The 13,059-nt window shown below is 38.8% G+C and overlaps 2 protein-coding genes across 3 annotated transcripts in view; both read right to left on the bottom strand.

The window, feature by feature from the left end:
* The window catches only part of CTSS (cathepsin S), a 45,158-nt gene extending 36,622 nt beyond the window's left edge, over window positions 1–8,536 (bottom strand). The window contains exon 1 of one of the 2 annotated variants that reach the window (XM_037826068.1): window positions 8,520–8,536. The gene's annotated coding sequence lies outside the window, so the exon portion shown is untranslated. Of the gene's footprint in view, window positions 1–3,898; window positions 3,982–8,519 lie in introns of those variants that run through there. The other variant, XM_037826067.1, reaches the window with a different exon arrangement.
* CTSK (cathepsin K) lies at window positions 420–12,819 on the bottom strand. Its single transcript, XM_037826069.1, has 8 exons — window positions 12,234–12,819; window positions 10,632–10,752; window positions 10,020–10,142; window positions 9,782–9,937; window positions 8,520–8,738; window positions 4,260–4,425; window positions 3,899–4,004; window positions 420–2,054 (listed from the first exon to the last, which is right to left on the bottom strand). The coding sequence occupies exons 2-8, from the start codon at window positions 10,749–10,751 to the stop codon at window positions 1,955–1,957; spliced, it is 990 nt and encodes a 329-aa protein (XP_037681997.1). The 5' UTR covers window position 10,752; window positions 12,234–12,819; the 3' UTR covers window positions 420–1,954.
* Window positions 12,820–13,059: the final 240 nt, after the last annotated feature.

Here is a 13,059-nt window from a genome sequence, read left to right as displayed (position 1 = left end):
TCTCGAAGACAGTTGTATAAAAATGTAGCTTATGAGGGGTGACAATGGGATTGGGAAAGCCATAAGGACCACACTCCACTTTGTCTAGTTTATGGATGGATGAGTAGAAAAATAGGGGAAGGAAACAAACAAACAAACAGACAAAGGTACCCAGTGTTCTTTTTTACTTCAATTGCTCTTTTTCACTCTAATTATTATTCTTGTTATTTTTGTGTGTGTGCTAATGAAGGTGCCAGGGATTGATTTGGGTGATGAATGTACCACTATGTAATGGTACTGTAAACAATCGAAAGTACGATTTGTTTTGTATGACTGTGTGGTATGCGAATATATCTCAATAAAATGAAGATTAAAAAAAAAAAACCATTAAAAAGAAAAAGAATTAATAACTCATCCTTGAGCTTGCATTATTGTATTTATTTCATTATGGTTGTTATTAATTGTTTCTATATCTGCCTCTACCACTAGTCTATAAAATTCTTGAAGTCACAGCCATGTCTTATTAATTTTTTTCATCCTCCTAGTGTGAACACACTGGTAATAAAAACTTACATGCACAAAAAATTTTTGCATAGATGAGATAAAATAGTGCCTGATATTTAAGTATTTAGTAAATTTGAACTCTTTCTGATGCTAATAATAGATGCTCAATAAACATTTTGTGAAAAATGGGAAAACAAGTTGTACTGATTTATTATTAGTCAGTGTGCTGGTTTGGGTGTATTATGTCTGGCACATTAGCAAACTAAAACAGTCAGCTAAGGTCTTTTACAATTAAGATAGTTGAAAACCGTTAGCAGAATAAGAGTTTCAATTTCCTCTTTTGGCAATAACAAAAGTTTAGGTTAGAGAACCTCAGAAAGGGCCTTAAGTATTTTTCAAGACCCAGTTCACAAGTCCTTTATCTGTTCCCCCCACAAGCAGAATTATAGATTCCATCTACAATACCATATACCTGTTTATACCTAAAACTATACTTGCAATTCTGAAATTGCTCAGATGTCCTTTATTCCATGAAGTGAGGCACTTCCACCTCTGTGCTCCCATGGGACCTGGTATACACCTTAACTATGGTACTTAACCTACTACTGTAGTCCACTAGATTGTGTTCTCCTCAAAAGAGGGGATTATGTCCACTTAATTCCTAAAATGTAGTATGCTTCTTGGTACAGGGAAAACACTTAGTAAATGTTGGCTGAAGGAATGAACAAATAAATGGATTGGGATGAACTATTTATGTCACAGTCTTTCCAACCAGACTGTGAGTAGATCAAGGATAGGGAACATGTTTGATTCATCATTGTGTCTCCAGCTCTTAGTATAGTATCCAACACAAAATGAATGTTTACTAAATAGCTATTTATTAAATTGAGGACAAGAGATAAATATTTGGTTTATTTTCAAAAAACACACACACAAAAAAAGAGAGAGAGAGAAAACACATTTTTGGTATTATGTAAACTTGTACCAAAGATTTATGAATATATTTATGAATTGTGGAAAGAACAGAACTTTCTACCTTGATGATATAGAAAAAAAAAGGAGCCTGGAGACTGAGAAGTCAGGTCAATTTAGTCCTCTAGGGTGATTAAAGCTAAATGGTCCTATTGAATTAAAATCTAGCCTATCCGAAGATCTCTAAGCTCTTTAAGCTCTAATAATCTGCACAGCATCAGCCCCGGGACAACACAGTTAGGGCAAGCTATGGTCATATGTCTTAGCCTAAGGGCACATACCTGTCAGGAAAATTCCTGCTGTTGCCACAGTGAAAAATAAAGGCATTGGATAGGGAGAAGGAAAGTAGTAGGAAGCACAAGCAAATGGAAAAACTGAACAATGTCTGTATCATTACATCTGCTTCAAGAAAGGCACATCAACTCCCTTCCAAAGTATGTTAGTGCATCGCACCATTTTGGAAGGAATAGAAGAGAGGAATGGGGTTGGTCGGCTGCAGTCACATCTTGGGGAAGCTGGCCAGGTTAGCAATGCCACAGGCGTTGTTCTTATTCCGGGCCATGAGGATATATCCTTTGTTCCCCCAGTTTTCTCCCCAGCTGTTGGACCAATCAAGAAAAATACTTAGCATTTTCAGTTTATTTATTCATTAAAACACTTATTGGGTATTGTATTAGGTACTGATAGTATACAAAAATGAATAAGATAGTTTTTACTTTCAAAGAGTTTAAAGTTAAGAAATGGATGGGTCTTAAAAGTGAGAGAGACTACTTCTGGTCAAAGGAATCAGAAAAAGCTTAATGCAAGAGGTGGCATTTGAGCTGAACTCAAAGGCTGGATAAAATTTGGACATGTGGAAGTGGGATATGGCAGAGGGATGTGAAATGAGCAATACAGGCAGGACAGCATGGTACATGTGTTAGGACCATGTGGCTGAAAAATAGGGTATCAACAGGGAATAGGGGGAGATATGCCTGGTCAGGTAGACTGAATAAAGCTGAATTATCTTTATTGCCAAGATAAAGAGCTTAACTTTTACTCTGTAGCCTAACACTGGGGAGGAGCCACTGAAAGTTTTTGAGTGGGAGAGCTGTGTTTCTGGAAGTTTAATATTGAAAATGTGAGTCTAGAATATAAAAGAGAGGCAAAGAAGCTGAAGCTGGTGATCTTAATTTGAGAGTCAACCTCATGAGAGATGGATGAAACTATGAGAGTGAATGAGATCACTAAGAAAATGAGTGGAAAGAGAGGAGAGTGGAGAGAGATAAAGAGAGGGAGAGGAATGAGAGGAGGGAGAGGAATGGGGCGGGGGGAGAAGGGTCTCTTCCTAAATTGTTTTCATGAGCTTTCTGTCCTTTTTCCTCAACCAGCAATTTCTAAAACTATGTACTACATTTACTTAAGACCTGTACCTTACCCTGTTTCTTGGATGCTGCTTCCACTCTTGGTACCTGATCAAGAGTGGAAAGGTTAAGTGTTTGGGGGCTGTGAGTAGAGAAAGGGAGGACACAGGACAGAAGCTGTGGGAGAGCTAGTTCTTAGAAGAGCTCTTCAGGTTCACCCTGAATTGGGACTGATATAAAAAGGTGTAAAGCAACTCCCAGCTTTACATTCTATCCTGCCAGCCCTGCAGGCAGCAGCCCAACTTGATTACACCACTGCATTAGCCTGTGAACTCTCAAATTTTAGGACTCCTGTTCTTGGGAGGGCATCAAGGACAGAAAATTCAATCAATGCTGCTGCCAGGCTGGTATTAACCAACAGGCAAATGAAAAGTATAATTATCATAAATCTGGCCTTGCTAAAGTCACAAAGGACTAAAGTGGGATGGGGAGTGAATGCTTTATTTGTTTCCAGTATTAGGTAAGGAAATGATAATTTTTAAAGTTAATATCTTCACAGACTTCACAATCTTTGGTAGGTTCTTCTATATATCTATCCCAGGTATATTTAGAAGGGGAAAAAGCTGCACAAGGAGATAAACCTTTACATTGTTCCCCTACTGTTCCTAGAGAGACTGATGATGGTGAACTCCCTAAGAAATTGATCCCATTAGGGAAAAAAGAAAGAAAAATAATAATAATTCCAAAGCTGCTTCTGGCTCTTTGTGCTACTTCATGTTATGATTAGTTAGGTCTGTTTCTCTTATTGGGCTGTGAGATCACTGAAGGCAGACATCCTGCTCATTCGTAAATGTATGTGGCTAAGCACCTAGCAAAAGTACTTTGCACATGGAGCAGCTGCCCAACACATACTTTGAGTACTGTTGTCTGGCCATTAAATGTTAGAATTAATGCTCTATCACTGGGAAGGTGGAACTGAAAAGTCTGAGACAACTTTCTCTTCATTTGGAAGAGAAAAAGGGATACTGGGAAGTTGGAGGTAAGGTTGAATGTTAAAAGGGTGAGTGACTGAGGGATGAAAGTAGCGTTCCCACTATTACCTGTTTTTAATTATCCAGTGCTTGTTTCCCTTCTGGATTCCATATCCCACTGCCAAAACTGCGTGGTTCAGATTATCGCTATTGCAGCTTTCATCATAATACACACCTAGGAAACAAACTGTCAAGGTGAAGCTCCCTGCAATTCAAAGTCACCCTAAGGGGTCTGGCAGTCTACAGCACCCTCTGTAGTCTCAGTCAAGAGAGTTGAAGATAGAGATACTCTGGACTGCGGTAGCTGTTAGTTTCTCTCTGGTAGACTCAGTCTGAATGTGAAAACTAAGTTCTGAATATACTCAGTGCCGTTCAAGAAGCCCACATCATAAGAGACCATTGATTGTGCTCTATGGGAGCAGCTCCTTACCTTTGCTGTAAAACTGAAAGGAGGTCAGGCTTGCATCAATGGCCACAGAGATGGGTCCCACTCGGGCCACTGCTCTTTTTAGGGCTTTCTCATTCCCCTCAGGGATCTCTCTGTACCCTCTGCATTTAGCTGCCTTGCCTGTTGGGTTATACATACAATTTTCATCCTGGAAGAAACAAGGTTGAAACAGGACTGGGACAAAGCAGTAGGCAATGAGTTGATGAGTGAAAATTCTACCAGTGTTTTGAATGATGTCAGTGAGGAGGGCTTTATAGCTTTGAACTAACAAGAGCAACAGACAAGAGTCTCTAGATAGGTTCTGTTTCTTCCTCATAATCATAGAAAACTATAGAAAAGAATATGAAAAGTGGATCCCTCCCTTCCATGATTTACAAAAATCAATTCCAGATGGTTTAAAGACATAAATATGAAAGGAAAAATAGTAAAACAAAAACAAACAAAAAAAAGAGTGAGAAAATATTTTTGTTACCTCAAGATAGGGAAAGATATCTGAAATAAGATTGTTTTAAAAAGACAAATCTGTTTCAGGCCATGTAGTATATGTGATCATTGGAGGATGGGGAAACACCAGCTGCTATATGGGGAGGAGGTTGAGGCTGAGGCCCAGCTAGAAGGAGGACCTGGTCCCATGCCTATTCTGGTGGAGCTAGTGTGAGGCAGTTTCAGCTGCACCCCTCTGTTCTCATCAGAGACAGATATAAAAGCATACAACATGATACTAAAGCAGATTAACAAAGAATTTAGTAATTTAGCCTGTGACCTTCCATCAATATATCTTGCAGGTCTAGTGGCAACGATATGTTTCATTGGCAAATGACAATTATGGAATCTAATCACAGCCCGTGTCGTGTCAAGGTGTGTATTCTTTTTGGCAATTAATTTTCCTATAGACTACCCTTCAAAACCCTAAGGTTGCATCTACAAAAGGATACATCATCTAAATATTAACAGAAATAGCAGCATTTGATCACAGTGAACCCCTGCCTTAATTTCTCAAGATCCCTTTGTTCTCTGTTACATGATCCAAACCCCTGATGACTCCTGGCACCAGAGACTGCACAGATCTACAAGTAAAAGAGTATCTTGGGGATGGACTCAGAAGGATGTCATGCAATACTGCTGCTCTGTGCTTATCCCTCAATTGTGGCCTTCATGGCGTTCACTGCAGTTGCCACAGCTTAATGTTGTTCTGCCAGCTTTTCCCCCAAATGCTGTTTTTATCTGTGTGGCCCACTGAACTGTACCGCCCTAGTTCTTGGTAAGTGTTCCATAAAACCTTGATGAATGTATGTGTGGTAGGGAATTACTAGAAGTTTAAAGGGCCAAGTGATGGTAAGGGAAGTAGTAATCTAGGAAAACATTCTGGTGGGTAAGGGGCTAACTTGCATTCTGGCTGGAATAAACTTCAATTACTGTCCTTTTAAAATGTTCTTTTCTGGCTACTGTCCTATCAGATCTCTTCTTTTTTAAATTTTATCTTTCTTTACTTCCCTCTATTCATTCACATGTCCATCTGAGAAGAGAAGGTCTTTCAATTTTGGACATTGTTTTTAGAAACTGTAAAGTAGCCCAAGATTCAGAATGTTAAAATATGGAACCTGTGTAGTATATGGCTAATTCTTCATTTTAACTTGATTATGAGACCACATTCATTCCACATTGTTCTAATACGTTGAAAAGACCATCGGAGGGAACAGGAGAATGGAAATTGTAAATCAAATACCCCTTGTATTCCCAAATAGAGTTTCAAATCTATTGTAATTTGCATTAAATTATTTGGAGTCTTGGAGCTATTTATTTAGCTATTTCTCAGCAAACTGATTAATATAGCACTGAATAAATGATGCAAGTTGTCAATAATTTATTTTTCTTCAATATTATTATCTAAACTTTTAAATTGGCTGCCTGGATTAATCAATATGGAAAAAATTGTAAACACAAATCTGTTTTATTTTTTGTACATATTCCTAAGATTTGTCTCATTTTTTGTCATCAAATGACAACAAAAAGTTAAAAGACAATATTTTGCCATGTTCAAGCTACCTCACTGACTGACCTGCTGTATTCAGAATTAAAAAGCTAACCTGTTAGGGCAGCTTCAGGATGCTGCATCTGATTCTAGCAGCCACAGAATTCAAATATGATGGACTTGGGACCAAGCAGTTCTGAAAATTGAATATGGACTAAAGAAACTTTTTTTTCCAGACGAAATCTCCATTTTCTTTGCCTTGTACACCTGACAGCTGAAAACCATAATAGGGAATAATAAAGGAGTGAAATTTACAAAATAAAGTACTGTTTTAATGTCACCATTGTCATAAGGATGTGTTAAAGTGACTTTACTATGCAGGCTGTTTGAGTATCCTTTGAAATGGATTTGTTCAGTTATTTGCATTAATGAGAATTTTACTGTAACACACATCATTCAGATGGTCAAACACGAATGAATAAAACTCATTGCTATTAATTTGTTTGTTTTTGGTTTAAAATAACTTTTTATTGCCCAGCATATTTCTTGTCTTGTGTTTTTTGTGTATGTGTGTGTGTGTAGGCACATGCACATGTATGTTCTATTTAAATAACTATAAATTCAAGTTTAAGGAAGGTTGCCTTTGTCTTGACAAAAAACAAAAAAACAACAAAAACAAAACACAAAGCTAACTTGATCTCGTTTTAAGAGAGAGATGGTAGGTATCTTGCAAGAGTAAAATGTATCGCATGAATGATGTGGGTCTAGGTCTCATGGTACTAAAATAAGACAATCACATCATTGACAAAACTAAAATCTGCTAGTAGCATTTGTGAAAAAGAAGCCTTTGCAAGTTTCTAAACAACAGCAAACTGTTAGGAAATTCTAAAGAGTCTAACAGGCCAAAAAGGGAATGAGGTTAGTACAATGCCTCAACAAAGTTTGAATAAAATACCAGATTTCAAAAGTTACTGGGCTATTAGATTTTTTTAAAGGCACAAACTGCAAAGAAAAAAATTAATAATTTTACTACATTAAAATTAAGAACTTTTCTGGATTAAAAGACAGAAAGAAAGTGAAAAGAAAAACCTCAACCTATAACACACATAGTATTAGTCCCCAAAGATATTTTTTAAATTCCTAAAAATCACTAAGAAAAATGACTGAATTAAAAATGAACAAAAGATATATAGTTAATTTATTGAAGAAGAAATGCAAATGACCAGATAAACATCCTAATGAAGATGTGAATTAATGGGATTTCTTATACACTGCAGGTGGGAGTGTAAATTGTTCCAAATACTTGGGTAAACAATTTGACAATATCTAGTAAAGGTGAAAATGCACATGCCCTTCGACCCAGACAATTATGATCCAAGGTATTATATCCTAGTAAAGAAATTCTCGCACATGTGCATAGGAGACATAATTGGGAATGTTTACAGCAGATAAACAGACTTGGTAGATAAATCTTGGCTCTGCTACTTAACTAGTGGTATGAATTTGAGTATGCTGTTTTATCTCCTCAAGCATCAACTTAGTCATCTATAAAATGAGAATATGGCTACCTTATGGGGCTGTTGTGAGGATTAAATGAGAAAATGTACTAAGTATATGGCTTAGCACACAGTAGCTATCATTTTTATTACTTAAATCTTATCAACTTGCTTTTAAGGCACCTGTCGCAAAGGCCCTATGTTATATTACCTATCAGCCCCATGTATATAAAAGCCCTCAGATCTTCTCCTTTTGGACAAGAAAGATCTCCTTCCTTGTAACTAAAGAAGGATCTTGTAGGAGAAAGTGAGGTGATCCTTCATCTCTAAAATTACAGTAAACATGAAGCAACCTGTTTTTCTCTCATTTTACAGGTTAGTATAACTTACATAATTTGCTTAAACATTCCCAAAACCCACATTGAGAGCATACAAAATAAAGTCACATGACTTATGAAACTAGCATGGTGGGATTGGGGTTTGTAGTTGGAGTCAGAAAGTTGAGGAACTAGCACACTCTGAAGTCTATGGACTAACCTTCCTCTGTTTGTTTTCTCCAGGGTCAGAGAGGCAGCTAGGAGCTGTGGTACCCTAAGCTCCCAAAGTTCTTCCAGACCGTGGGAATCTTCTTGGCCGTCTGTGGGATATCATCCCATCAAGAAAGCAGTACAGGTAATGGAAAACAAGATTTCTGGAATTGCTTCCAGTACAAAAGACAGTGTTGGGAAAGGAGGAACCATTACAGAGCCATATAACTGTGTGGGGCAGTCTTACCTGACCCACGTATGGGTAGGCATCTTCAGAGTCAATGCCACGGTTCTTCTGCACATACTGGAAGGCATTAGTCATGTAACCTCCTCCACAACCATCATTCTCAGACACACAATCCACCAGGTTCTGGGGACTCAGATTTAAGAGTTTGCCGGTTTTCTTCTTGAGTTGGCCTTCCAGGGCACCCACAGAGCTAAAAGCCCAACAGGAACCACACTGACCCTGAGAGGCAAACAGAGGAACTATCAGTCATTGCTATTCACACTTTCTGTCTTCTCTCTACCTGCCTGATGAAATTCCATACATCTTATAAATTCCAACACAGATGTCACCTGTTGTAAAGTCTTTCAACTCCCCTCATTTATCACTTATGCATTGCTTTCTTGCTATTAATGACTGTTGTTACTATTGTTACTCTTAGCTATAGTAAGGCAGAGCAGAGCAGAGTACTGGCTTTGGAGTCAGTTCACATGGATTGTAACCCTGGCTTTGCCACCCACTAACCATGTGACCTGGGGCAAGTTACTTAATTAAGTTACTTAATCTCTCTGTGCCTCAGTTTCCTATATGTATAATAACAGTATACTTAATAGGGTTGTTATGACGATTAAAAAATTTAATTCATGTGAAGGATTTAGAAGTTCCTGACACATAATCTCAGGAAGTGCTAGCTGTTACTATTCATTTGTTCTAGCTAGATTGTAGTTTTCTTTCTTTCCTGTTTTTATTTTTCAAGACTGAGAATTTCTTGAGGACACAGTTTATATCCTAGACATCTTGAATCTCTACTGCCCAACACTGTACCAGGTAGGTTCTTAAAAAATTTTTTGTTGTTGTTGAATTAATGTTAATCAATTGTTCACCTTGTTGATACAATCCACTGTTGTTAAGATTCTGGGAAGATTGACATTCTCATTCTAGTAAGAGTATAAGATTGTAAAATCTTTTTTGGAAGGGATTATCTGTGACCTAGCAATTCCAATTTTAAGATTTATTTTGCATAAAAATTTGTACAAGAAAATATATGCACAAGGATGTTTACTGCAAATACTATTTGTAATAATGAAATACCAGAAACAACCTAAATGTCCAAAAATAGGTGAGGAGTTAAATAATAGAATAGTATATATTCTTTCAACACAGGGTATGTTACCTCAATTCCTTGCCCCATCTTCCTGGTGCCCTCATACCTCAAGAGCAAAGAAGGAGAAAAAGGAAGAGGTCATGTCAAGTTACACACTGACACCTAGAAGAATGGAGGATACCTGATTTTTGACAGGAGTAACATATCCTTTCTTTCGATAGTCAATGGTGTCTGGGGCTCTGCCATCCCAGTCTGGGATATAGAGAGTATCATTACTACGGGAATGAGAAGGGAGTACTTTCAGTCCGGTCATCTTCTGAACCACTTCTTCACTGGTCTGGCAGGAAGAAGAAATAGGCCAGGCATAAGCAGGAAGTAGGGAAGCAAGGCAGATGGGTCAGGAGCTGAGGTCAACTCACCATGTCCCCCAAGTGGTTCATGGCCAATTCATAGGTGTGGACACCAAGAGAGGCCTCAAGGTTGTGGATAGAAATATACTTCAGGTTTTTTTCCCAAGTTAGACGCCGAGAGATTTCATCCACCTAAACAAAGCATAGTCAATACTGGTATAGACTCTGTCCCATGTGCAAAGTTACATATGTAATATTGTTGAAGGCTTTTAGAAGAGGTGAAATTTAAAGTCATAGCAAGTTTACAATCTAGTTGGTGAAATGAACATGGGTTATTAAGAGCATGCAAAAAGAAATACGTAAACAAATACAAACAACAGAATGCAAAGCTCTGGGGATATGAGTAGAAAAACTGCATGTAGATTAATAGCATTAATCCAAGGCTTCCCAAAAGAGAAATATGACATTTATTTAAAAAAATTATAATAAGACTTGATGGAGGGTAAGTCAAGGCATAGAAATGAAATTTGTATGTTAACAACTAGGGAACAGGGGCAGGTATGCTTGGTTCGTGTGCTTGAAGTACTTGGATTGAAGAAGGGAGTCTGAAAGCTCGTAAAAGGTTAGAGAAGTATCAGGCCCCAGCCCTCTTGCCATGCTTCCCTTTGTCTCCCCAGGCACCTTGCTGTTATACTCCTTCCTGTAAGTCTTCTTCCATAGCTCCCACTGGGTGTCCAGTATCTCCTCAGGGTACAAAGCAAAGCTCACCATGGGCAGCAGCAGAACCTTGAGCCCCCACATCCTGGGGGAAGAGGATTATTAGGAACACTCTTCCATTTGGCAAGGGGTTCGTAGCCTGGCTTGGGATGAGGAAACAGTCACAGCCATTCTCCCAGACAGGTGGCTCTTGATTTTTGGGGAGTCATAGACTCCTTTGAGAAGATAATAAAAGCTGTCGAGTCTCTCACCAGAAAAATGCATGCACATGATAATCCTAAGGGGCTCATGAACCTTAAATTAATAACCTTTCCTCCCAACCATGAGGAAAGGGAAAACTAGGCTCTGTGAAGAAGGTAGACAGAGAATTGAGGGTAATTTTCATTATGATAAAACAAACGACGATAGGAGGGGCCTGAATTTGGATGGGGTGCTGGCACATCTGTTTCCAAGTATTTTAACCAATACACACACAGAAGCACACAGAGAAACACTGGCTGACATCCAGAAGCAGGATAGTAACTGGAGAATCAGGATGGGCTCAGTACCCATCTGTCTCCTTTATTGCTCCAAAAGGCTTGGAGGAGCTGGACAGGCAAAGGGCAGAGCGGTAAGGGGGGGTTTGGAGAATAGAGAGAGAACTCCAGCTAATTTTTGCTTCCTGATAGTTTCTTCAAGGCATTCTTCTTTTCCTTGACTAAATTCTGAATTTCTGTTAGGGTACTTCTCCAGATCTTGCCAGGAGAAGTCAAGAGGAAAAGACGACAGTGTTCCCTGTTCTCTGTGAGTCGTTTCTTCTTTCTCTTTTCCCCATCCCCCTCCTTAGGCAGGAAACTGCCTAATCTCAACCAGCTGCTGTGGGTAGGGAGGTTTTCCTTCCCTTTTCCAGCAAACAATCTCTGTAGCTGCCTCACAGGACAAAAAGCCTCAAGACTAAGGTTTCTCAGAGGAATGTAAAATGGAAAAGCAGTATTTTATGATCACTAAGTTCTCTGCTTTTTAGAAGTTTACTCTAGCTTTTCTCACTTCTTGCAGTGGATGCTCAATCACGTATCCTGTTTTAAGAACAATTTAGAATCTGTAGCAAGTCTTAAAGCACACATAATTTCTGAATTTACGGACTATTTTTGAATAATATTTGAAAATTGGCTCAGTCCAGCCAGCCACTTAATAGCTAGGGCATTAGGGGCTCTAAGATGCCACAAGAAGCAGGAAGCAATGAGCTACCACCTCCCTGCAATACTGCTCCTCTACACTAGTTAACCCTTTTGGTTCCTTTTGGCCCAAAGCAGAAAACTATACATAGAGAGGCCAGTCTTGAGGGGTGGGCGAAGGACTCCCTAAATCCTGTTTTGCTAACAACCGTTCTTGCATACACACAGATCACAGGAATATTTCCAGGCAGATTTTATCTGGCCAGGAAATGACCCCAAAGGGCAACTGTTTTCATCTACAGAGCATACATAGTCCATTTTGATCCCCAAATCACACTACTCCTTAATACTCCTAAAATGAAGAACTGGCAGGAATGAAAAGCTGCAAGATTTGGGAAGTTGAAAATGTTACCTGATGATGGGAATCTGTCCTCTGGGCTGGTTTCAGCAGGGAAGTGTGGATAATGACGGATAACTAGGGGTGCTAGATTTATTTCACCAGGATTGCGGAAGTCAGCTCCAGCAGTCAGCTGGAAAATTTGGATAGAAGAGGAAGGAGGGATAAAAATGCTGAGAAAAGGGGGGTTAGCAAGGAGGGAGGAAGGGAGCGGATTTGCATATGGGTGGAGCCTGCTCGGTATTTAGTTTCATAAGCCTGTCTTTGTTCGGCAGCAGACAGAAAAGACCTCAATATGAATTACTCAAGTTGGGGCTTACCTTTTCCTTGGTAGGTGAATGTTACGACACACCCCTGGTATCCCCCATCTTTCTTCTCTTTAATACCTTTTATATAATATTGGAGAAATATTTCTTTTTCTACTTTTGTCCTGCTATTGCCCACCCCAACTTTGAAACCTCAGTTTTGGAATTAGTGTCTGACCTTCATCTCAGAGATGAAGAAATAAACAAAATAGCCTGGAAAAGAGTAATGTAAAGGAAGCCATAGACTCTAAAATTATTTGTTTGTTATGATTGTTGGTTAAAATTTGTCAATGCTTCCAGGCAGGGAAATACCTTTCCCAGCCTGACATGGTTTCACTGAGTCAAGTCCAGATGAAATTCGTTTTAAAGGTAACAAAAAACAGCTCTCCTGATTATTTATAACAGCACTTGAATCAATGCCATAAGCAGTGACAGACAAACATATGACTTTATTGTTGAAACTTGTAGATTGTGGGATGCCTGATGAACATTATCTGCCTCAATTATTAAAATTCACGATCCAGGTCCAATCACAT

The sequence above is a fragment of the Choloepus didactylus genome, chromosome 2 (assembly GCF_015220235.1).
Source record: "Choloepus didactylus isolate mChoDid1 chromosome 2, mChoDid1.pri, whole genome shotgun sequence".
NCBI classification, from domain to species: Eukaryota; Metazoa; Chordata; class Mammalia; order Pilosa; family Megalonychidae; genus Choloepus; species Choloepus didactylus.
Note: the sequence above shows the minus strand (reverse complement) of the source record. Positions and strands in the feature narration are given on the sequence as shown.